The sequence below is a fragment of the Oreochromis aureus genome, linkage group 2 (assembly GCF_013358895.1).
Source record: "Oreochromis aureus strain Israel breed Guangdong linkage group 2, ZZ_aureus, whole genome shotgun sequence".
Lineage (NCBI taxonomy): Eukaryota > Metazoa > Chordata > Actinopteri > Cichliformes > Cichlidae > Oreochromis > Oreochromis aureus.
This window is the reverse complement of record NC_052943.1, coordinates 5624653-5648303: the sequence shown is the minus strand read 5'-3', so window position 1 is coordinate 5648303 and position 23651 is coordinate 5624653. Positions and strand designations below refer to the sequence as shown.

Below are 23651 nucleotides of genomic sequence, written 5' to 3'. Positions count from 1 at the left end.
ATGAACTTCTGTATCCCCCGGTGAGCAAGCTAGCCGATAGGCCGATAGGTCATTTTTAAAGGGGTGGGTCGGCCTTCGTAGCCCATGTCTTTAAACTGTGTGTGTGTGTGTATGTGTGGATTTGTGTGTGCGTGTGCACGTGTATTGCAGGGGGACATGAAACAGGCAGTATTGATCCTTGGCTAGTGAAAGGAGTCAGACTCAATGGGATTGATCTCTACTAAGCTCTGTTTTCTCTGCATGGACACAGACAGAGGAGGAAGCCAGCTCAGAGTAATACAACACTACAATGCAGACGATAGATAAAAAACAAAATCCCCCCCACCTCCGTCAAAGAAATGCATAAATAAATGTGCGTAGTATGTTGAAGAATCCTTGGTGGTATTTTACAAATAGAATATCGTCATTAAAGCTTTAAAGAAAAGGTGTAAAGCTACGGTAGCAGCTTCTAACTGCATGTGCTCTCAAGAAATTTGAGAAATGGATCAATCGGGCAGTAGTTTAAAGAAGAAAATGTGCAATGGCACACTCACAGGGGAGAAAGGTTTTGGAAGAAAGGAATACAACAGAAGAACATACTTCTTCTGAGGCAAAGGTAACAGCAGAAAATGGAGGATTGATTGGCAGAATGGATGAAAGACTGGAAGCAGTGGTGTGTGTAGATTCGGACACACTCCAATGCTGCACTGAGCTGACCTCACACCAGGCAATAGCTGGTCGATACCAAAGTCCTCTCAGCCTATCGGCTCCCTCGAAAGCCCAGAGCCGCAGATGCATCGTGGGAAGTGTGGCCACAGGAGACCAACAGTGTTGCAGCACCATATGGACTGTGACACTATGGGAGGAGGCATGGTGCTGGAAGGATGGAGAAAGAGAAGGAGTTGAGTGTGAGAAAGATAGAGCGAAAGAAGCAGCAGACAGAGTTTCCATGATCCTCCAACTAGATATTTTTATAACTAGTATGTGAGATAACGAGGGATGGAAACAATGTGTTCATATTTTGTCGTTATCGAGTACTTTAGCGGTAAGGTAGAAAGAAGCGAGATACTTTATTTTCCTTCCAGATAGTAGCTCGTAGACAGATTTCAGAATATTGACTTTTTGTTCTATTGTTTTTCTAAAAAGGAAAAAAAACTAAATAAACCCAGAGAGGAACAGTTTGATATCTGAAACTGATTTGTAGTATTATTGATTAATAGTTGATAAAACCACATGAAAAATATGATCAGCTGTGATTGAGTAGGTAAGCCATCCTGGCATTTTTCTGCTTTGTGTTGTCAAGACGTTCTGAGGTCATCTAAAGATTTTCTCACATTTTTATTTTGCTTTAATGGTTCCGTGTAACACAAACCAATTTGCAGTTCTGTGGTGTGCTAATGCATATTGACTCACCCTTACAGCTGTCATTAGAGTCATGTGTGAGAAAGCAAAGCTTAAGTCCAGCACAGGTGGGAATAGAGCACCCACTGAGCTCAGATGTGCATGTGATATGATTTAAGTTTTTAAATATATACCAGTAGTTTAAAAGTAAATGAAGACTTCAGTTTGTCTTGTAGAATAACTAATCATCAAATAATGGCTTTTACTGTCTTGTTCCCTTACGTGTAAATGAATACATGGAAATACTGTATATATGGAAAAAACAGAGTTTGCACAATTATAAGAAGCTTTAAAGTCAATATTTGGTATAACCACCTTTATTCTTCAACATAGCCTGAACTCTCTCAGGCAAGATTTCTTGTAGTTTTTGTAAGAAGTATTCATGAATGGATTTGGAATTTGGCTGCCTTTTGTTCCAATCCCTCTCATGATGATCCCACACTGCTTCAATAATATTGATAATGTTCAATAATGAGGTCTAGGGTCTGGGGAGGTCAGTCCATGACTGTTAGTGTTCCACTGGGTGTTTTTCTAGCCAGACATGCTTATACTCCATTGGCAGTGTGTTTGGGATCTTGGCCATACTGAAAAATGAAGCCATCACCAATCAGAAGCTTTCCAGATGGTACTGCATGGTGGATCAATATCTGATGGTACTTTTCTGCTTTCATAATTTTATCAGTTTTGACAAGATCCTGAACACTACTGGCCTGAATGCAGCCTCAAACCATAATGGAGCTCCTGACCTCCTCTGTACACACTGAGAAAAATTTGACGCATACATTTCTAATTCAGATGCATCATTCTATAAGACCTGTTGTCACTGGTTTTCAGTTGTAGTGTAATTTAGCATACCTCTGCCTTTATAATAGCGGAACCATCTTTCCACTAAGGCCAAGCATTAGATGGATCAGATGAAGATTGGATGGTTCTCTTGGGTCCTGCATCAGATCTTTGCACAATTTCTCTGTACCTCAGCTACAGCTCATCCGCAGTGTTTTAGGCCTGACACTTCTTTTGTCCTCTGCTTGTCAAGTTTCTTTAAGCACACACTGTACACCATACCAATTAAAAATGTTATTATATTTCTGCTAAAATTTGTTATATTAGTTAAATATTAGTTCAATATAACATTTTTTTAAAACATTTAAGATGAAAAGGTACAAGAACTGGACTGAAAATGAGTGAAAAGCAGCCAATGTCTAAATAAAAAAAATTTAAAAACTTGAAAGACTTTCAGGAGCAGATTATGACTTTTGCTCAGCACTGTAAATGAAACTAAAAGCATCATCTGATTTTGGAAGCATATTTGCAGTGTGCTTTGGAATTCAGCAACAATGAGATTTTTCTCTGGATTTTGTAGTATTCATTTTTTTAAAGGTAGTATAAGATACATCTGCATACAAATCAAATGACAAATTTATCATAAAAGCTCATCTGCTTTCTTCACATTAATGTTTGAACTATACAGCATGTTGCGTTGTGTTCACTGACTGCAGTTTCCCATAATTAAAGAAATAACTCAACGATATTGAGAGATTATCGCCCCATGTGACTTGCAAGGTATCATTCATTTGAAATAGCAACAGAACAAAATGACCTCTGCCTTGCTAAGAGCTAATCAGTCAGCTAACATTCATTCATGGGTGGCTGAATGAAGCATTTAGGAATTTGGTCTGTTTATCTGGTTGAAAGATGAATTGTGCAATATGTTCCTGCATGTTGCTGAAATTCTTGATTTTTTTTTTTTTTTTTCTTGATGCTCCTATGTCGGTCCAAACATACTGCAGATTTGTGCAGCCCTTTTTCATTTCAGTTTATTTCTAGTGTTTGAAAACTAGCTGTCTGAAATGGCTCTTTGGAGATCCTGATAAAGCGGGCTCAGTTGTGTCTTCCAACAGACCCCCCACTTTCATTGGATATCAACTCCACTGTTTCCCCATTACACACTTATTACCTAGTCTGCTTGGATAAGCACAGCCAAATAACACAGTCTTTTTCTCAACATAACATGCAGCAGCCTGGAAAGCTCATTACAAGTGTTCACTATTTAACACCACAAAGCCATGCATTTGAAAACACGAGTGATCCCAATAAGGCGCAAATCTGACTCCCATAAAAGCCGAATACGAGAGACGCATTGGTTGGATTTATTTTATACATAAAACTGTGACAAGTTTCATTTCCCTGTCTTGTTTTTTTCAGCTGGTTTGTTAGCAGTTTGAATCGCTTCCAAATTGAACCCACGACAGATATAAAAATATGACAAAAGTGTAAAACATCACTCTGAGCGATGTGCAGAGGCACACTTCCCCATACTCTCCTACTGCACTTTCTCTTTGTTGTATTCACCTCACTGTCTCTCTGATCTTTCAACTCATAGTACATCTCTTTGTCTCTCTCCAAGTCCTTTCCGCCGCTCCTATTTAGCGCATCCCAGGGGTGTGTCATCCCTGCAGGTCCACCTCGAGACAGCAGGCATTATCACAGCCACTGCAGTCTCTAGAAGCTGTGGCCTTTCCTTTCAGATGGATCTAAATGGGCCCTTCTACATTCTCCTCTGCTGTTTTACCCCCAGGGCTTGAAATCAGTGTCACAGAGAGAATCCACCACCCACCTATCTACCTCACTGCCTGGACAACACTCAACATCATCTACTGTCCCTTCTCAATTGTGTATCTGTTGCTCTCTCTTTCTGTCTCTCACTTTTTTTCCCACTTTCTTTGATGTCCTTCTTTGCTTTTCTGTCACACCTTTCATGTCTGCTCTTTCACTCACATTCGCTTTCTCCCCATTTCTTTCACCCTTGCTGGCCCTGTATTGTTGCTTTAGTGGTCATATCACACCTTTGTGTTATGTTCAGGCCCCCTCTATGGATTCGAGACCAAGCGCATGGGGTGTGTCTTCATTTTAGACTGCACACAGGCTTTGCCAGCTATCTGGGTTCTATAGGTCTGGCCTCTCGTTTTCAGAGATATGGTCAAATGTGCATGCGTGCGCCTATATTACCAGAATGAGGCCACTGAAATCTGAAGAGCTGCACTATATATCCTGTGTGGCCATGTTTCCCTCATTTTGCATTCCCTTTTCTCCTTTGACTTTGATTTGACAAATCACTACAGTGGCCAAGGAATGCCTTGTCCAAAAACTCTAGCCAAACTCTGCCACTCGTATCCTGGCACGATTACCTCCGCTGTCTGTATTCAAGACCGAATGGGAAGGAAAACCCACTGTGAGGTGGCTGGGAAGAAGCTTTATGCTAGAGAGGCTTCCTTTGTTTTCTCTGTCCTCTCCATTCTTTGGGGAGACTTCCAAATATCTGTGAGAAAAGCAGCAGCAGCAACCTCTCATAATATGTCCTCTTCAGCAGGATTCAGGGACTCACCCTAACCCTCTGGAGAGAGCAGCCTTCTGTGTGACTGTGTTTGCAGAATCCTCCATGAAAAGATCAAAGGAACCTGTGTAAAGTCTTACGTGATGAAAGTGTGACTATTTCAAATCGCTCCTCGGCTTAGGTGTGTGTTTACCCGGCCACACAAACATCCCCTGAAGGCCTTGTTCCATTCAGAGCGAGCTGTCTACCGATTTTAGCAGTGTCAAACTCATGATGGGCATTGCTGTTGGAACTCAGCCCCCAACGATTTGTTGCAGATCCACATTTGGCCCCAAATTATATATTTTTTTCATTTTCCTACTTGCCATGTTCAGGCCCTAAATACTAATTCAACTTTAAGAAGTTCCCTCTACAGTGACAGACTAGTTTATAGCACCCTCAGTGGCTTGTGAACATGTTCAGCTGCGCAGTAGTGGCATTTCCCTTTCAAATAAACATCCCGTGGGTACACGGTTGAAGAAGCAATATATTTGTCTCTTCCATCTGATGTGTGATTACGAGTAGAGGTGCCTCTAGTCCTTAAAGCAAGGGTTCCAACAACTTTCAACTGTGATCCCCAGTAGGAACCCAGTCAGTGTTCTCATTTATGATGCTTCACTCCTTCGTCTTCTTCTTGGCTGTGACTCTTACACAGTGTTGGTTTGAATTAGGGTAGCAGATTGTACCTACCACATATTCCTTTCTTAGTGGTGCTTATCACTTGCAGCAGTCGGTGACACCATGCCTCTCAGAAGGAATGCACATTTGTTTGTGGTCCCTTCGTGGACCAATAGCATAGCTGTTCTGCACAGGGGACACAGAAGAGTAAAATAATAGTGTAAACAAGTACGAATTTCCACAAAATTGAACTAAAGCAAAATAGAGAATGCAAGTTTTGTATTCTTCTTTGTGTATATTCATGCACACATGCTTGTCTGTGTGTTTGTGCATTCCACCGAGTTACTGTCAACCTGTACTGCTGATGATCAAAGAGAGAACAAAGCAGCTGCATGCTATTAAAAATAAATGGCGGTGAGATTAAATACAATCCCTCCCCTCTTCTTCCGATCCCTCTTTATCTTTGTCTTCTCCCTGGCATTCTGTGCCTCTGCCAGCTGCTGACACTCAAAAGCATCCCGTAGCTGCAGCAATAGAGCAGCAGAGTTGCTGAAGAATATCCTGGGGCCGACTCCACTCCACTCCTCCGATCCTCAATGCGCCCCACTCACCACATCCCCACATTCGCTCTTTTAGACAGGAAACTGCTCATCTGGGTTTGTATATGTGGCCCCTAAACATGCAAGGATGTCTTTAAAGGGGTTTACAACTCAAAGTAGCATCTGGTCCAGCATTTGGCACTCACAGACTTGCGTATATATTAAAGGGATCTGGTTTAAACACTTAATTTAGTTATTTTCCCCGCATTACGAATTTGTGCGCATAAACAGTGTTTGTGAAAGATTGAAAGGGATTATGAGTTGTTTTGGGACTAAGTGCGGGCCTGTCAGAACCCGATGTGCCCTTGGAATTCACTCTTCGACATCATCTACACAAAACCAAAATGTACCTCGGCTTAGTTTTGTCAAATCCTCCCCCGTGCTATAAAAGTAAAAGTGCTTCGCTATTAGGAATGATGTTCACACAGGTGCATGCACAGCACATGAAAACACAGGGTAACAAATGAGACAAATAACAGGGAGAGGCTAGGGAAATGCATGCTGATTGTGGCAGCTATTTAGCACCGGCGCAGGCTTTTATTCGCAGACACACGGGCACACACAAATATTGGGTAACAAACAACACTATTAATTGACAGAGTCCAGGGAAATGCATGCTGACATTTGCAATTTTCTTAGAATAAAAATCATTTATCAGACAATTTTGTGTGGGTTTTGTGAGAGTTGAGTTAATCTATGTTTACTATGTAATGACCCTCTTTGACTCTGCTTTGGCAGCTTTTGATAAATGAGGCAGATTGTAAATGTCACTGTTATCAAGTGTTTTTTTCTCGCTCGCTCTCAGTGGAGTCAGTTGCTTCCTAGGCTGTAATTAAACACGTTCCCCCGCTACAGAATTTAAATGTGTTTTGCGTGCAAAGATATAGGCCACATTTCTTACACTATACATGTCTATATATGTTTTGACATCCCCCCTGTCCTTGCCCAAGTAACAGAAAGGTGGGTGACAGGGTGCTGTGAAAAGATTGGGTTTGCAGCTGTTTTTCTAGCATGTAGAGGTAGGCTTCCATATATCATGGAATTACAATGCATAAAAATCTTACGAGTTTCAGGAGTTTCAGAAAATAAGCCTAAGTAACAACAGATGAACACAGGACTTGTTGCACAGGTGGAATCCTATCATGGTATCACACTGGCACAAGATTAATGGATCGGTTCTTAAATCGTGCTTTTGTACTCTACTTGAGCACTCAAAGGACTTACATCAACATGTCTCAGTCAACCATTCACACACACATTCTAGATTTAAGAGCTTTCTATCATCATAACATTCATATTTGAATGAATGTATTGAGACCAACTAGGGGTACAGTATCTTGCCCAAGGCATGACGACTGGACTGGCCAGGAATTGAACGACCAGCCTTCTGATAGAGATAATAGATGAACTGCTCTACCTCCTGAACCCCCGAGCAATCTATTCAAACCCAGACTTGTCCATTGGATTCCCAGATGGAGAAGAATGATTTGTTGCTCCAGAGAATACATCTTCACGGCTCTAGAGTCCACCGGCGGCATGCTTTACACCACGGCATCCAAGGCTTTTCCTTGTGCTTGATGTAAGGCTTGGATTTAGGTGCTTTGCCATGGAAACCCATTTCATAAAGCTCTTTGTTTTTGAGTTAATCTGAAGGCCACATGAAATTTGGACATCTGTAGCGACTGACTCTGCTGGAAGTTGGTGACCTCTGTGCAGTATATGCTTCGGCATCTGCTGACCCCGCCATGTGTTTTTCTGTGGCCTACCACTTTGTGGCTGAGTTAGTGTCATTTCTAGTTGCTTCCACTTTGTTATAATAACACGAACAGTTGACTGTGGAATATTCAGTAGAGAGAAAATTTCACAACTGGACTTGTTGCACAGGTGGCATCCAATCACAGTACCACAGAGGAATTCACCAAGCTGCTGAGAGGGACCCATTCTTTCACAAATGTTTGTAAAAGCAGTCTTTATGTCTATGTGCTTGATTTTATAGTGACTGAAACACCGAAATTAAATGATTTGGATGGGTGAGGGAATACTTTTGGGACTACAGTGTATGTTGAGCTTAAAGTCAGTTTTAGGTATCATGAAGCATGTCTGTGTAGTTCTCAGTCATCCCCAGTGGCATGAAGGTGTCTCTTTTTAACCTGACCATGTCAACTTATGCTGAACCCATAATTAGTCTAGAGAAGGTTATATTCAGGGTTTGAGTTTAAAATCAGCTTGAAGTGCCACATTTGAATTGATTCCAGTAAGCATGATATAGATCATCTGCTGAAAGGGCGCAATTCATATATGCAATTTGTTAAGCCACGCCTTGGTAACTCGACCGAATAAAGCCCAGCTGTAAAGTTACAACAGCGCAAACTGCGCTTCACATTGTCGCTGGAATTTGCATGCATTCATTTAGTGATGTAGAAAATGTATAAAGGATTTTATGGCTGGCCCTATTCTGCTGCTGCGTCTCTTTTACACGGCTGAAATCAAAGCTACTAGAACACAGTTTAGAAAATTGATTGACTTGATGATTGACTTATATTGGCAGGCTATTTATCCCCTGTTTAATCAATACAATTCATTTCACTTTCATCTGGTAACAAACTGAAGCGATTTCCACGTCTTCTTTATTAGACGACAGAGTAACTAATAAAGTACCCAAAGGTACCGAGTACCCTTTCGTGTTAACTGATCACATTTAAAGTTACAGAGTTCTAATGTCCAGCTGTCACATTAGAAATACTGAGCATGAAAATAAAAATATTAGTATTAGATAATATATTTATTTTCAGCACTACTCAAAAATTCACAACGACACAGTTACTCTTTTCTTCTTCTTTCTTCTTCTCTCTTTCCTATTCTTATAGCAACAGTGTTAAAGTTACATGTTACTCTTATTTTTTATAATCTCTCTCACCTCAATTATGGCTGTGATTGGAGCAGGCAGTGCTTAATTGATCTACTCTGTGCAGAAGAAAAGTCAAATGACACGTCAAACACCTCCTTTTTATGTGAGCACACACAGAGCGTTAAGTAGAAAGACTGTGTTAACAAAGAAAGTTGCTAACCACCTTTGTGAAACCTGTTATCTCTGACTGCGGTTTTGTCAAGCCAGCTAACACAAACAAATCCTGCTTATGTTGCTTTGTACTATGCCGCCCTGGTTTTCCTTGTATATTGGAACAATAGATGAGGCAAAAAATCCCACAATCTTTTGTGGTCTTTCTTTTGATTATTTTGTATATGATGATATATTGCTCCTGATGTGAGAATCTCAGTGGAAGCATTCTTTTTTTGTTTGTTTTTCCCCCATGATCACATGAATAATATCCTTTGTTTGCTTACCCTGGGCTGCCCGAGGTGAAACCAAGGTTTAAAACATTACACAGCTGGTGCAGAGTAAAGAAATGTAGGATTTCAACCTTGATTTGGCCCATGGAACACATTTCGCCACCTCGCCTTTCTATGCAACCGAGATGACGAATGTATAAATAAAGCAAAAATCTTCCTGTTCCGATCAAGGTTTGCCTTGGAAATTCTGTGACCTGCTAAAAAGTCACCTTTTTTTTTTAACTTAAACCCTGTAAATCTATTTTTCAGGTGAAGGTACCATAGCATAAAGCAGACTTGTTGTTGCTGTGGTTACCTGCAGTTAAATATACCCTTGACTGAGAGATGAATTTTTGTCTGCTCTGTGGACCTGGATCCTACGACCGGCAGCTCACTGCAGTAATTGGCATTTTTTTTCATATTTGGAGCAGGTTTTACCATTTTTTCTTCCACATTTTAAAGGCTGCACATCTGTTGTGAAAATAGTGAAGCAGTTTATATATACATAAACAGAGAAGAGAGAGAACGAGAGGGAGACAGACAGTGGTACTTTATTTATCCCATATTTGGGAAATTCTTTTGAGTCTTTGAACACTACAGATGCTGTTTTGTACCACTTACCAGAGCTCTGCAATAAACAGCACAGCATGTCTCCTTTTGTATTTACAATAGTAAAAGAAAAAATTATAAATCATATCTGTTTGATTTAGAATTTAGTCCTCCAGTGATGACAACAATCCTGCAAATCTTGATCTTGATTTTTTTTTTTTAAACAAATGTGACACTTAAAAAAAAGCTCTAACGGCATCATTCATAATTTCTGTTAGTAAATTTAAATTTTAGATAACAGATTTATATTTATAAACAGTTATGACTGATTTGGTAATTTTGAACACAAACAAAAAAATGTTGTAACATAAAAAAACACCCCCCATAGTAGTGCTAGTCAGCCGCGCATTTCGACAGGTGCCTTGGGCTTTATGTGTCACATTGGGCTGTTCAGTTAATCAAACTTTAATTTTAATTACAATTTTGGTCCCCAGTGATTATTAAAACAAGGTAATCATGATTTTTAAAAAAACTATTATTCTGACACATTTTATGACAATGGTCTTGTTTTTGTCTTTCCAAATTCACTCCCCACCAGGCTGTGGCATGTTTAGTTTAATCCACTTTTATTTGTTTTTTCAATGACGTTAAAAATCAAAAAGTACAAACAAATCTACTTTTTTAAGGACACATATTTTAAGTAATATTAAAAACCTACAATCTGTCGTTTTGTTAAATAATTGTGTTCACAATATTGGCTAATAATAACGATTAAAATTATTCCCGCATTTACTTTTACGCTTTAATAAAAGTCAGTTTAATCCCAATGCCAAATGAAATATGCCAGTGTCATAACCAAGGATAAGCCGTGTCTCCCAGTCTAGTCAATTTTGGCCCCTTGCTTATGGATGAGGAATACCTCACTGCTTAGAGCTACACTTCTCAGTGACAAGACCTCTTCTCAAGTGCATGGTGTTGTGTCATGTCTCGTCATGTCCTGTCCAACCCGACTGCTGTCCTCTGGGCAGAAGTAGAATGAGATCAAGAATGGATGACATTTGTTACACCTATTTTGGTCTCTTCATTAGAAGGTGCAAGGCCCCTGTGGCTCAGGCGGGAACTGAAAGTACGGGTGTCATCTGGGAGGTGTGGGAAGTGTTTGACCATAGCAGTCTGATTTGTGCGTATCTGTTAGGTTGTTATTGCACTGCTAATGGTGGCGTTAATGACATGTCACACGCTATGCGATGTATATGTGTGTAATTGAGAGTGTGCACTGCCATCGTGTCATGACATGTCAGTCGCACAATAAAGGTAATGCCACAACAGCTTGGTTGCTGGCCCTGACTCACAATAAATAGCAAGAATCCGAAGAACACTTCACTCAGTGTTTTTAACTTGAGTGAAGTGTAGCTTGTAAATGGAAAAACAGAGCAAGAAAAGGAAGAAAGCGAGATTTAAAAAGAAATATGATCATTTGTATGTGAGAAAGAAACGGAAAGACACCGAGCGAGACAACTAAGTTAGATACCAACTGTTAGTGCACACGGAAACAGGAACACAAGGTATACAAGAATGGTAATCAGTATAATCAAAATCCAATTCCAATAAGAGTAGGTTTAAGTGAATGAAATTGAACTAACAAGAGAGAAATAAACAAAGCAAATAGATTAGGTGTGTGTGTGTGTGTAGGTGAGTGTAGACATCTGTATCGAGGATTGCAATAGGACAAAGCTTTAGGACCTAGAATGTTCTCAACACTTTGCTCTAATAAATCAAAGGGCAGTAGTAGATCACGGCTGCTTTGGTCAGGGTTAGGCTTCACATTATGGTTTTAGTTAAAAAACAGTGTGTTTAATTACACTACTACTCTACCGCTTAGCAATTAGTGAGCGCTGGCATTATGCTTGCAAGAATAAACCGGTTCATGTATGATAACTGTCAATGTTAAAGGACACTTAGATGAAGTATTGGTTAGTTTCCACAGATTTGTTAACATTTCCTGCCTGCCTCGCTGCTCTGTATACTTCTTACTTTCCTGTTGTGATAATTACCACTGCCAAGGTACACTATGCCACTTGAATGCAAACATATGTCATTTTTGGCCACTTAGAAATACTGATGCTGTCCCTTTGTTTATTCCCTACTGGGGTATAGCGACTGAGAACTCCGGGGTGACTAGATCCCAAAATACTAAATGCTGGTTGGATGGTATGTTTCTGTTTTTTTTGGACAATGTGGAACACATCAAAGTTCAGAGGTGTGTTGAAATGTTCATAGTATACTTTGCTAGGAAACAAAACAAAATGCTAGGAAACGGTGAAACGGCTGTAGTGGTTTATTGAAACATGTGCAAACATAATTGGAGATACAGTAAGGAAAAATTAGAGTTTGTACAATTCTAACAAGTTTGAAAGTCAGTATTTGGTTTGACCAACTTATTCTTCAACACAGCCTGAACTCTGTTGGTCAAGCATTCTTGTATATTCTTTAAGGAGTCTTCAGGAATAGTTCTTCAGATTTCTTCAAGCACATTGATGCCAAAGCTCTTCTTTGGATGTTGACATCAGTTTTGACAAGATCCCAAGCACCACTAGCTGAAATGCAGTTCCAGACCATGGCAGAGCCTCACTAATATGTCTCCTGACCTCTTCCGTATATTTTCTCAGTGATCTGAACCACTTCATAAGAACTATTGTCACAGTCCCGTTTGTGTAATTTGGCATCTCTCAGGTCTTTGCTGGAATTTTCTTTTTTCTCAAGAACATAAATTTCAGATAGTGTACATTTGCTGTGGATCATTAGGCTTACCATTCATCCTTTGTCCTTCACTTGTCCAGTTCCTTCAAATTGATTAAGGACACACCATGCACTACACTGAAATATGACAACTTTTCACCTAATAGCGAATCATTTTGCTGGTGCAAAAATATTTAATTATTTAAATACTATAGATTTTTCATATTCATAGATTGTGTCTGTTTGTTTTGTTTTTCAACAGGCTGCTAGTAACAAAGATACAATATAAAATTGTTGTCTGTTATGTGCAGACATAACGCTAACTCATTCCTTTAGTCAGGTGCTGTTTCTATGCTTGAATCATTCACAGGTCAGTGTTAAGTGGCTTAACAAAAAAAAATACATTAATATGTACTTTTAACCACTATGCAGTTGTTTTTTTAAACTCTACAATAAGCCTTTTTTTATTCAGCCAAACAGAGTCTTGTAGATTTATTTGGATTTACCTTCATAGACCTATCATTTGGTTGAAACATTGCATGTTATAAGCTGCAGATTTACTTGTTACTTTGTTCAGCAGTAAGTTTAGCTCCCTTTACCCGAGGTACAGTACATAATCATTTGGAGTATTCATGCGCCACACGCTGTGCCTCAGAAAAATAAGTGACATGGGGGAAATAGCAAGGATCTTGCTGAAACTTACAACAATGCAATAGTGTGAGTGGGTATGGCATTGGCAGTGATCCATTAAACCAAATGTACTTCCCTTGATAAAACTCATTATGTGTGTGTGTGTGTGTGTGTGTGCGTGGGGGAGCGAAAGTGTGCAATGCACAGTGTATGTGTGTAAGTGTGACTGTTTGTGAGTAGACAGCTTTGTGGGATAGAGGGCCTATCATTAAAAAATCATTTGTGCTTGTTAGCAGTTTGACAGGCAAAGTATAGGCAGCAGGACTCTGCATTATGCTGGTTGACTTTCCCCCACCCCACCGTGTAATTCTGTAAAGGATGTAAAGCAGGCAGAACTTGTGGGTTTCATTGCCTGCAATTATGCTGCTTTTTTTCAGATTGAATAGTTTACAGTCCGGGCCACCCTCGGACATGCCATTTTCAGCATTCAAGGGAGTGCGAGTTCAGAACAAGTTCTGATTTGCCCTGAAGTGCCGAACTAGTGAACTGATTTGCTCCTCAGTGGAGGCTGCATCAAAATCAGGAAGCAAATGCCACTGTGCACAGTAGGTTCTCCAACAATCTCCTGACATACGTAAAATTACTGTTAATAACAGTAAAAGCCTTATTTTCTTTGGCACAGCTAAGAAAATGCAGAAATTCGTGGCTAATAGCAGCCAAAATGTGTCATTTCTTAATATTTTCCATTTTCATTTGCATCCAATTCTGAATTCATCTGTGCTGCACTTTAGTATGCCTCAAGAAAATGAACTTCTCTTTTGTGTTTTCTTTTATCTGAATTTTGAAGCAATAAAAAATACATCTATATTGCTTCTTAATAAATGAAAGCTTTAGTGATGACATTTTTCAACAGATCCAAGAGAAAGGAAAAGGACAGGAGAGTCAGGGAAGCAGCAGAAATGACCAAGTAGAGAATAAAAGGCAGCTTGCAGTTAAGGGTCATGCTTCCCAGATCAAAATAATTCCCAGAATTCCATTTATCTTTATTATCTTATAATCTGTCTCCGCTGAGTGCATAATTAATCTGTGCAATTAGACAAGAAATAAGAGCATGCAAACAGATGCAGAGGAATTTAGTAGGGGTTTAAGAATCCTAAAGCAGACCAACACGAACCTCACCTCTACTGTTTTCGCATGTAGCTACAGGACCCTATCCTCCCACAGACTCTACCTGCTGCTACCTGACCTTATTGAGCTCTCATTATATTACTAATAGAGGCACAATAGTAACCTGAAGGAAGATTGTAAAACTGAAACACTTCAGTGCATAAACACCGACACAATGGGAGGATTATGTGACAGAGAAACTCTAGCATGGAAGCTACTAGCAACAGGTATGCAAACGGAGCTTTAAATGTGCAGTTTCACTGAGTGAGATTTTCCCTTAAGAACACATTTCAAAAGAATAAAATAAAGTTTTCTGTTGCTGTAAATAGTTTTTGTAAATATAGGTTGTAAATAGTAGCAGAGAAAAGTGTGCATGTAATGGTATGCTAATTAGCCATGCGTTGGTGTTGCTTATGCTAATTAGCCAAGTGAAGCCAGTTCAGGCCTTGTTAAAATATGCTAGCTCTGTCAAAGCTGTGAGACTTAAAGAATCTTCAGGCAATAAAACTTAAAAAAAAAAAAAATCTTAATATTATTTTTTTTAAATATCCTAATGAAGTGAAAATACTTTTGATTTAAATATTTTTTTATATCAATATAGTCCAGAGACAGTTCCTTAAAGTTTGAGTGAGAAAGCTGGTGATTGAATTAACATTGTGTCAAAGCAATGAAAAATGATCCACAGTGTCATTTGCACAGACTGCCGCTGTGCTACACTGTGTGTGAAGATGGAGGGGGGGGATGCGCTTCCTTTTAAGCTGATAAGGGAAAAAATAGGGAGTGAAACAGAGAGTGAGGCAAGCTGATGACGAAAAAGGGGATCATAAGATGCGGTAGTGAAGACTGATGAAATCCTTGGTCATGGTAAACACTCTTTGCAGGGAGAGAGATGAAAAGAGGAAAAGATGGAGGTGGAGCAGACAGACAGAGCAGTGGACAAGTGAACAAAACGACAATAAAGTGGATTTAATGAAAGCACCTCAGCAGAGAGACAAAGAGCAGGGGGAAGGAGGTTGGCGTTAATGGGAATGCATGTTAAGACAAGGGTCAAAGTTCAAGGTCACTTTTTTTGTCTGAAGTAATAATGGACGATATGAGACTATTTTCACAATACTATTATGGTTATATGGGTTTTTGTTTTTTTGTTTTTTTTTAAAAACCTACATCAGTGATGGAAAATGAATAAACAGCTTCCCAAATCACTGTTTCCATGGTGATGAGGTGAAGTCATGTGTAAAATGAAGTGAGTATTGCATGGTTGTTTACGTCAAAAATGGGATTGCTAATGATCAGTATCTGTCTGCTGATTTTGATAAATATTTGAATGACTTCTGTGTTCTCAAAATGCTTTTCTAGCTATAAATATAACTTTTCAGTAGATTTTCAGTATGATGCCCAAGCCAGTATGTGGCAAAATATCAGGGAGGGTTGTAGATATTCTGTGTAGCACACCTGACTTTTAATGACTGATCAGTCTTTCTGATCATTAGATATTAAAAGTCAGGACCAAGATAAAGATGCTGAGCTAAAGTTCGCGACTAGAGAACTAGTTCAGTTCACTTTTATTCAGTGCATTACAATAAAAAAGACTTGAGCCACCCCTATATTCTTTCAATTTTGCTTCCAAGGAGCCAGGCTTTCTTGTACTTTTTTAAAGGTGCTCTTAACTAATTGTTCTCCAGCCTTTCTAAAAGTTTTTTAGGTTTTCTATGGACATTTGCTGATTTTTCACACATTTTCAGTATCCTTGTACCAAATTTCAGGGGATTGATTTTTCTGTTAAGTCATTTAACACTGACATAACACTGACCTTTTTATGCTTGAATGATTAAAGCATAAAAAAGGCACGTAACTCAAGGTAGGAACAACTGTTGCGTCTACATGTGAAAGACAAGCTAGCAAAGAACCAGTTTTAAATCCTCTTAGCTAGCAGACGCCAAAAGACATCATTTGTTCCCATTTCTTGTTGAATCTACAAAAAATGTCAACAACAAGCAGCCAACATCCTTAGAAGACTTTCGAATGTCCTTCAGGAAGCCTTGAAAATTGTTCCTGAAGGCTACTTAAAGAAATGACAAGAAGGCTAGCCTAAGAGAGTTGAGGCTGTGTTGAAGACAGGTGGTCATACCCAATACTGACTTTAAAGCATTCTGTTTTACTTTATATACTGTATAGCCCTGCATGTTTGCATATGTCTCAATTCCCTAGTAAAATATACAGACTTTCGCAAAGTTCTATATATTTGCAAGTATTATGGGTACTGTGGCGCACTTGAAGACTGATAAACTTGGGCCTTTGGTGAACAGAAGCTCTTTGGAACATCAATAAAATCATGGTGGGATAGCTTTTGGCTCTTTGGATCCTGCAACATGTTAGCACACAGACAATTAACAGAAACAGATGTGAGCAGCCCAAGTTTGCTGCCAAAATGGCACAAGCCTTAAAACACACATTAATGCGCATAAGGGCGGGTATGACAGCGACAGTGTCGTATGGACGGACAGGCACTGATTTGATTAGAATTCAGCGCCACATTTTGCCCCCACATCTGTCATAATATCATGTAACAAACATGCAATTGGTTTTCTATTTGAGGAATAACTGAGATAGATTTTCACGTCTGCTTCAACCCCTCGCCCCAATCCATCTTTCTTTGAATACATAGTGCATCGGGCGGTGTCTCCAGCTGATGGTGATAAGGAGAGATTGGATTTTACATGTGTAATCACTGGTTATGAGATGTTAATTGTACAGAGCGGTGTCCTGTGGGATGTAACATTAGATATGTGCATGCACGCACACACGCATACAAATGCACTCAAGCATACACTTCAGTGTTGTGTAACTGTGTCCACGTAGTGTTTGTGTAGACTAGCTGTGTTTGTAGCCCAATTATTGTCATTTTAGGCGGATGGGATAATCTGCATAAAAACTCATCCTGACTGTGATTGTGGAGTAGACGCTTTTCTAGCAAGCAGAACAGTTCTGGATAATTTGCTGACTGATGTTAAAGAACCCATGTGCTCTACTCTCTCAGGCCTCCTGGAGTTCTCTCCTGTCCTCCTGCGATACTTCATCTCAGGTATGAGTTCATCGACTTTAGTTAGATCCTGTAGTGTAAATTGCCAACAAATTGTCAAAGTCCCTTGGCTCACGGATTGTAAAGAAGGTTCCTTTTGTCTTTCTTTTATGATAAGTGGGAGGAAAAGACAATGAAGCGAGGAAAACGAGGAATGGTAATACTCGCTGATGTCTTTTGGTGCTTGGGTGCCTTTGCACTGTAGCTTGTTGGAAGCTTGGCAAGCTGTAGCGCATTAGCCGAATCCACCTGTGGAGCTTTATACTTGCCTCTGCTCTCTAGCCTAGTCCATCTGTTTGCCTGAGTAGAAATATAGAGCCTTTCACCACTTCCCTGGCTGCGTTTCCCTCCGCATTACTTTCAGCACAACTCTCGAGTTCCGCCGAGCCTGTGAAGAGGAGCCGTGAAGATCCAGCAGACGATTCTCATCTGTTTAATTCCTCTTTCTGTGATTGCGTCCGTACGCCTGATGAGTCACGGTTAACCCAGTCACACAGCTGTGCGATTCCCAGCACGCTGATTCATATAGTGTGCCGCCACAATGCCAACCTCTCTCTCTGCTCGCCTCTTCCTTTACCCTCCCTCACAAACTGCTAATGAAGTGAATCACAACTGTTTTTCCCCCGATCCCTTTACCCCAACAGCTGATGGTGAGCGATTGCATCCACAATACTCTTTTAATTAGTATAGAGAATAAATTGGTTGAGCATGCCTTTTTCCTTAATTGCTTTTTCCTCAGCTTGGATTTAATTGGGCCGCAGCTCTGTTTATTGATCTCCTTTGATGTGCTTTAATTTGGATAATTTTATATATTTATTTTGGACGTGACGAGTCGGTTTGTCTTGAGGGGGAGAGTGTTAGGCGGTGGGGCTGGTGCTGCAGCAGACTGCGGTACATTCGACGAGCCTGGGGTCCAGCGTGCAATGGCAACTAGGTGGGGAGATGATCAAACCCAGAAGGCAACGAAGCAGCTCCACTAAAGTCTGAGAGGCCTCAAGTGAGCAACTCTTTGATCTCACATCAACACCTCATGAATGCCAATGTGGATCAGTAAAGCAAGGCAGCCGGGCCTTCTCAGCCAGTCTTAACAGGCTTGCAGGCCAGTACATATTTCTTCCAGCAGCTAGTTTTTATTTTGTGCCTGATTCATGCTGCGTCATCTCTCCCCCTCCTGCCTGCCACAACAAAGCGCAATTTTCCTCCTCCGCCTCCGTGGTTTCATAATTAGTGTGCTTCTCTGCGTGTGATGGTGGGTTTGTTTTCCAGACGTGCGTGAGCATTTGCTTGTGCGAGCATTCGTTTGTGCTAGTGCGATCAGTTTTGCTGCATTTACGCACATTATTCTCAGCAATCCCCTTAAACCCATCTTTCTCCTTCGCAGGGGGCAACTTCACCCTGGCCGAGCTCGGAGTGTGCGAGCCGTCTCCCCCTCCGCACCCCGCCGCTGTTCCTTACTGTCCCGACCTCGGCCTACTCCAGCGGGGTTACTCCCTTAGCGCTGGCTCCGACGCCGACTCAGACCCCGAGGGGCCGCTGTCTCCGGAGCGGGCCATCCAGCTGTGGGCCGGACGAGGAGGGGTAAAGTCCCGCCGAAGCTCAGGAGTGTCCAGTCGCGAGAACTCAGCCCTCACCCTCACTGACTCTGAGAATGATAACAAGTCCGATGATGAGTCAGGTAGGACAAAGGACTCTCAGAAGATCGAGATGTGTTTCATTTATTAAAGTAGAGGCCCATGATCTGAGAAAAAAGGTGGAAGAGTACGAATTTGATGAGAATGTGTGAACACAGTGAGGCTGATGCTCTTGGCTGATGTTATATGAAATGGGATCATGAAAGGGAATGTATGCATAAATCTTACACAATATTGTGAAAACCTCTCTCTGACAGACAGCCATTGCATGAATTGCGAGAGAGTTGGATTTATTGATTAAGTCTGTTTGTGATCTGAAGAACAGTAGTTGGACACCCCCCCAGAGGGCCCTCTTTATTTTCATCAATAGCACTTAGCCAAAACCCTCTAACTCCACCCTTTTAAGCCACTTATCTGCTGATATCTCACCACTGGTCTGTCAGTCTTCAGAACAAGAAGATAAAAAAAAAACTTCTGAGCTTTTTTTGGGAGCGCCGATTGCATTTTAGCTTTTGTGAGAGGAGCTAATCTCGCTTCTCCAATTGCATCTTTTCTCTGAATCGCCCCGTGACTGCGAGAGTGCGTTTCTCCCAGGGGAAATCTCATTCCTCCGGCAACTTTGTTTATTGCCAACTTCCCATTTCCTTGTTAATCCTGACGCAGTCGTAAACCCGCGCACGAGCCTCACCGAGGTGTCAATGGAGGTTAATGAAAAGTGGATGGAAGGAAGAGCAACAGTCTAATTAATTGAATTCTCGGCAGCCGCACATATCAGCTGTGGATCAACCTCTGTTGGACTGTGAGCCTCAGAATCCGAAACAACTTCTGTCGACTGATCAAACTACTCAACACCTATTAAACACGTCAAGAAACACCTACCCTGAGATGCGCTTCTCTTCCAACCACCCGATAATTGCTTTGTGGTTAATTACCAAGCTAATCTTGCAGCCACAGATATCAGCTGCAGACGCCGCTCTCACTCTCTCTGTTTCAGGGCCAGAGGAACAGCATTGAGCACTCTGTCGCCTGTATTTCAGGACCTTGTAGAATTAGCTTCTTAATCCACCTCTGTATTGTGATAATCACTTGCCTGCAGTATGATGTCACTGAGTGTCGATTGTTCAGGCGATCAAAACATGTCGCTTGTCAGTGTCGCAACATAAACGTTGTCAAAAAAGTGGTATTAATGACTATTTATACGCTCCTGGGGGGGGCAGACATTCATACTTTTGATTATGCAGTACGTCTCAAATCAAAGTCATTTTAATTTAATTCCACTTCAAAAGTTTGCCTTCTATAGAAGCATTAAGGGAAACCACCATCTCACACCTTTAGGCCCGTCTCGTGGTTTCACAGACTGTAGATTTAGATCAGGCGTCTGCACTGGTGTCTCTGCCAGCATGAAGAGATCAGAGGCAACGCAGCAGCCTGATAAAAAGACGAGTGTACGTGTGTCTGATCAAGTCAATCCATTAGTTATTTAGTCTCTCTGAGTGAGGAAATCTCACCCTCTGCTCCTGCTTCCAAACAAAACACCGGATACAGCCACACGTCACATCTTAAAGCGCCTGCCGATCCTTAGCATCGAGCGCGTGTTGATCTTGTGTCAATTTTGCACACGTGCATATATGTTTCTGAGTTTGACATGTGTCCTATATCGCTTGTCTATCGGCGTGAGAGTGTATAAGTCTGAACCGTGTGAGTGGAAGTGTGAAACAGGAGCAGCGGGAGTGTCAAAACAGCAGGAGGAGGATCTGAGGGTCTAATAATAGAGATTGACAGAAGCAGACAGAGAAACAACATCATAAACACATGCTAACAAATCAAAAAGACGGTGACGTGCCAAAACACCAAGCAGCATGCTGCACCGCTCTCATCTCGCCGCGTCTCTAACAATCTTCAGAAGTCTCACCTCCACTTGCTTCTCCTCCTCCTCCTCCTCCTCTTCATCTCACTCCTCTCCCATCTTTCTTCTCCAGCTTTCAAGCTTCCTCTTGTGTCTTTCTGTTCGCTCGCACGGCGCCTCTCACCAGCTCTCGTTACGCTCCTGTCAGTATAGCTTGGCAGTGTGACTGACAGGTTTCAGTTTGAGGGTCTAAGGTTCCCCTTCAGGGTACATGTGGATGAATGTCTGCGTGTGCCCTATTGCAGATTTCACTACCAAAATAGAAAACCCACAGAAACGATGACAGATACTACAAACCTCCAGGTTACTACAATTTGTGTTTGTGTGAGAGTTTGTGTGTTTTATTTTTTATTCATTTTTTATTTTTTGTTGTCAGCAGGGCAACTGACTGAAGAGTCAGTGAAGTATATATTTACAGATTTCTTTTACTTCATATCTGTGATCTTCGTTTTTCCATTCTATGTCGTTATAATGGCAAACAAACAAAATACACACGTTTCCCTAACCGTGTAGTTGGGCACCCGTATATCTGAGTGCCTGACTACATGTACTATTTTTGTATCTTTGTTCCTGGAGGAGGTGAAAAGCCTGGAAAACAATCAAAACAAAAGCTGAGTCAATAACAAATTAAAAAGTGTTATCTTTTTTATAGCAATCACGATGCCTGGTGCCTTTGTTAGTCTCAACACAATCAGCACTTCAAACTGTACATACACCTAAGGAGATGTTACATTAGAGAATCTTGAAAACAGTTTTTTCCCCGTTTTTTTACATTTACAGCCACTGCATAGATAAACAAAGTGCACAACGAGTGTCACTATGTGTGATCTAAAGTGTTTGCTAAGCGAACTATATTTATGATTTGGGATAAAAACTGCATTCGAAAAACAATTTACCCCATCCGTGCTTTTAAAATGGCTGTCAGTGTCTCACGTTGGGAAATATACTTTAGTTTACACTCACCAGCCACTTTGTTAGATACACCTGATCGACTGCTTGTTTTTTTTTTTTTTTTTTTTTTTTTTTTTTTTAACCTGTCCCGTTTGGTTCTTTTGCCATCAGAATTATTGTCTAAAGGCGGAGAAAGATGCCCAACGGATTTACTTTACCAAATGGACCATCCCAGCCTTGCCGTAATGGTCCATTTGATTCACCTTTTATTGTTTATTTTATAAACAATAAAAGGTAAAAATAAACAATGATCGACTGCTTGTTAACACAAATATCTTAAAAGCCAATCACATGGCAGCAGCTCATTGCATAGGCAAGTGGACCTGGTCAACATCAACTGCTGAAGTTCAAATCAGGCATCAGAATGGAGGGGGGAGGGGGTGGAGCGGAGCAGCAGGTGTGGTGTTGGGGGAAGGCTTACCAACACAGCTGATTTCCATTGTATAATCGTGCCTTCCCTGTTTGAGTAGGACGCTGGGACCTGACAGCAGAGCTGGGTGTACTGCACTGAAGAGAGGTGGCTCCAAAGCTGCCTAACTGGAGTTACTAAAGACATTATAAATAAACATTCAACTGCCTGCAAAGCTGTGTTTTGTGGGTCCTTTCGTCACAATTGACTTTGAGCTGATTGCTTTGAGCTGAAAAGAAGGCCACAGTAACTGAAACTAGTCGTTACAGCACATCGAACCTTGAGCAGCAGAGAACATGACACGAGGTGCTCTTCTGTCAACTAAGAACAGGAAACTGATATTTTGGAAAATGCTTACCAAAACTGGACATTAGAAGTTGCCTGTTCTGCTGCAACATTCAGACAGTACCGTCAGGATGGATCCACCCTGCCCTGTATTGATGGTTCAGGCTGCAGGTGGTCTAATGGTGTGAGGGACATTTTATTGGCACACGTTGGGCTTCTTAGTACCAACTGAGCATCAATTATTTGCTGGAACCTGCATGAGTACTGCTGACCATGTCCACCTATTTATGACCACAGCGTAGCTATCTTTTGATGACTGCTGAATAACCAGCAGAATAACCCTCAAGTTTGATTTAAGTTTGTATAACAGTGAATTTATAATATGTAGAATAGTGTACTCAAATGGATAGTAACTTATGTGACAAAGAATTAATGCAGTTCTGAGGGAAAAGGAGGGTTAGACTTTAACAAGGTGTACCTAATGAGGTGGCTTGTTAATGCATATCTGCTGGTGTGACTGTTTTTACAGGGCCTGTCACCATTCCACACCCATACATGGAAAGCATAAGCAGCAAGAGCAATAGCAAGAACATAGTAGCTGTCATCACAAAAGGCATTAATGAGATCAACATAAATAGAAGGATTTGGGGATGGGTGTCAAAGGTCTGCAGGAACTGTAGGTTAAAGAAATCTAATATATTTCCCTTTAAGTATCTATGTATATCCAAAAAATGGGGAATGAACAATACAAAATAGCTATGTTGTTCTGTGAGCTTCATCCACTGATGAGGATGAATTGACCGTTAAGTGAATAAGTTAGCGCTTAAGGAGCAGTTTATGAGTGTATTCATTTCCCCTGCAGAGCTCTAGTATCTGTCACACCAGCTTCCTGACTTTAAGTCTGAGTTCATAAGAGAGGATTTTTCATTTTCTGGTTTGTTTTTCGCTTGTTGGGGTGTTTTCATTCACTGGTAAATTCCTTTTACAGAGAAGTATGCAAAGCCC

General features: G+C 40.8%; 1 protein-coding gene across 1 annotated transcript in view; it reads left to right on the top strand.

The window, feature by feature from the left end:
- LOC120443649 (teneurin-2) overlaps positions 1-23651 on the top strand; it is an 83211-nt gene that overhangs the window by 55409 nt on the left and 4151 nt on the right. The window contains exons 3-4 of the mRNA XM_039622791.1: positions 17423-17467; positions 18846-19139. Of these exons, the coding sequence (XP_039478725.1) occupies positions 17423-17467; positions 18846-19139 (339 nt within the window). The remainder of the gene's footprint in view (positions 1-17422; positions 17468-18845; positions 19140-23651) is intronic.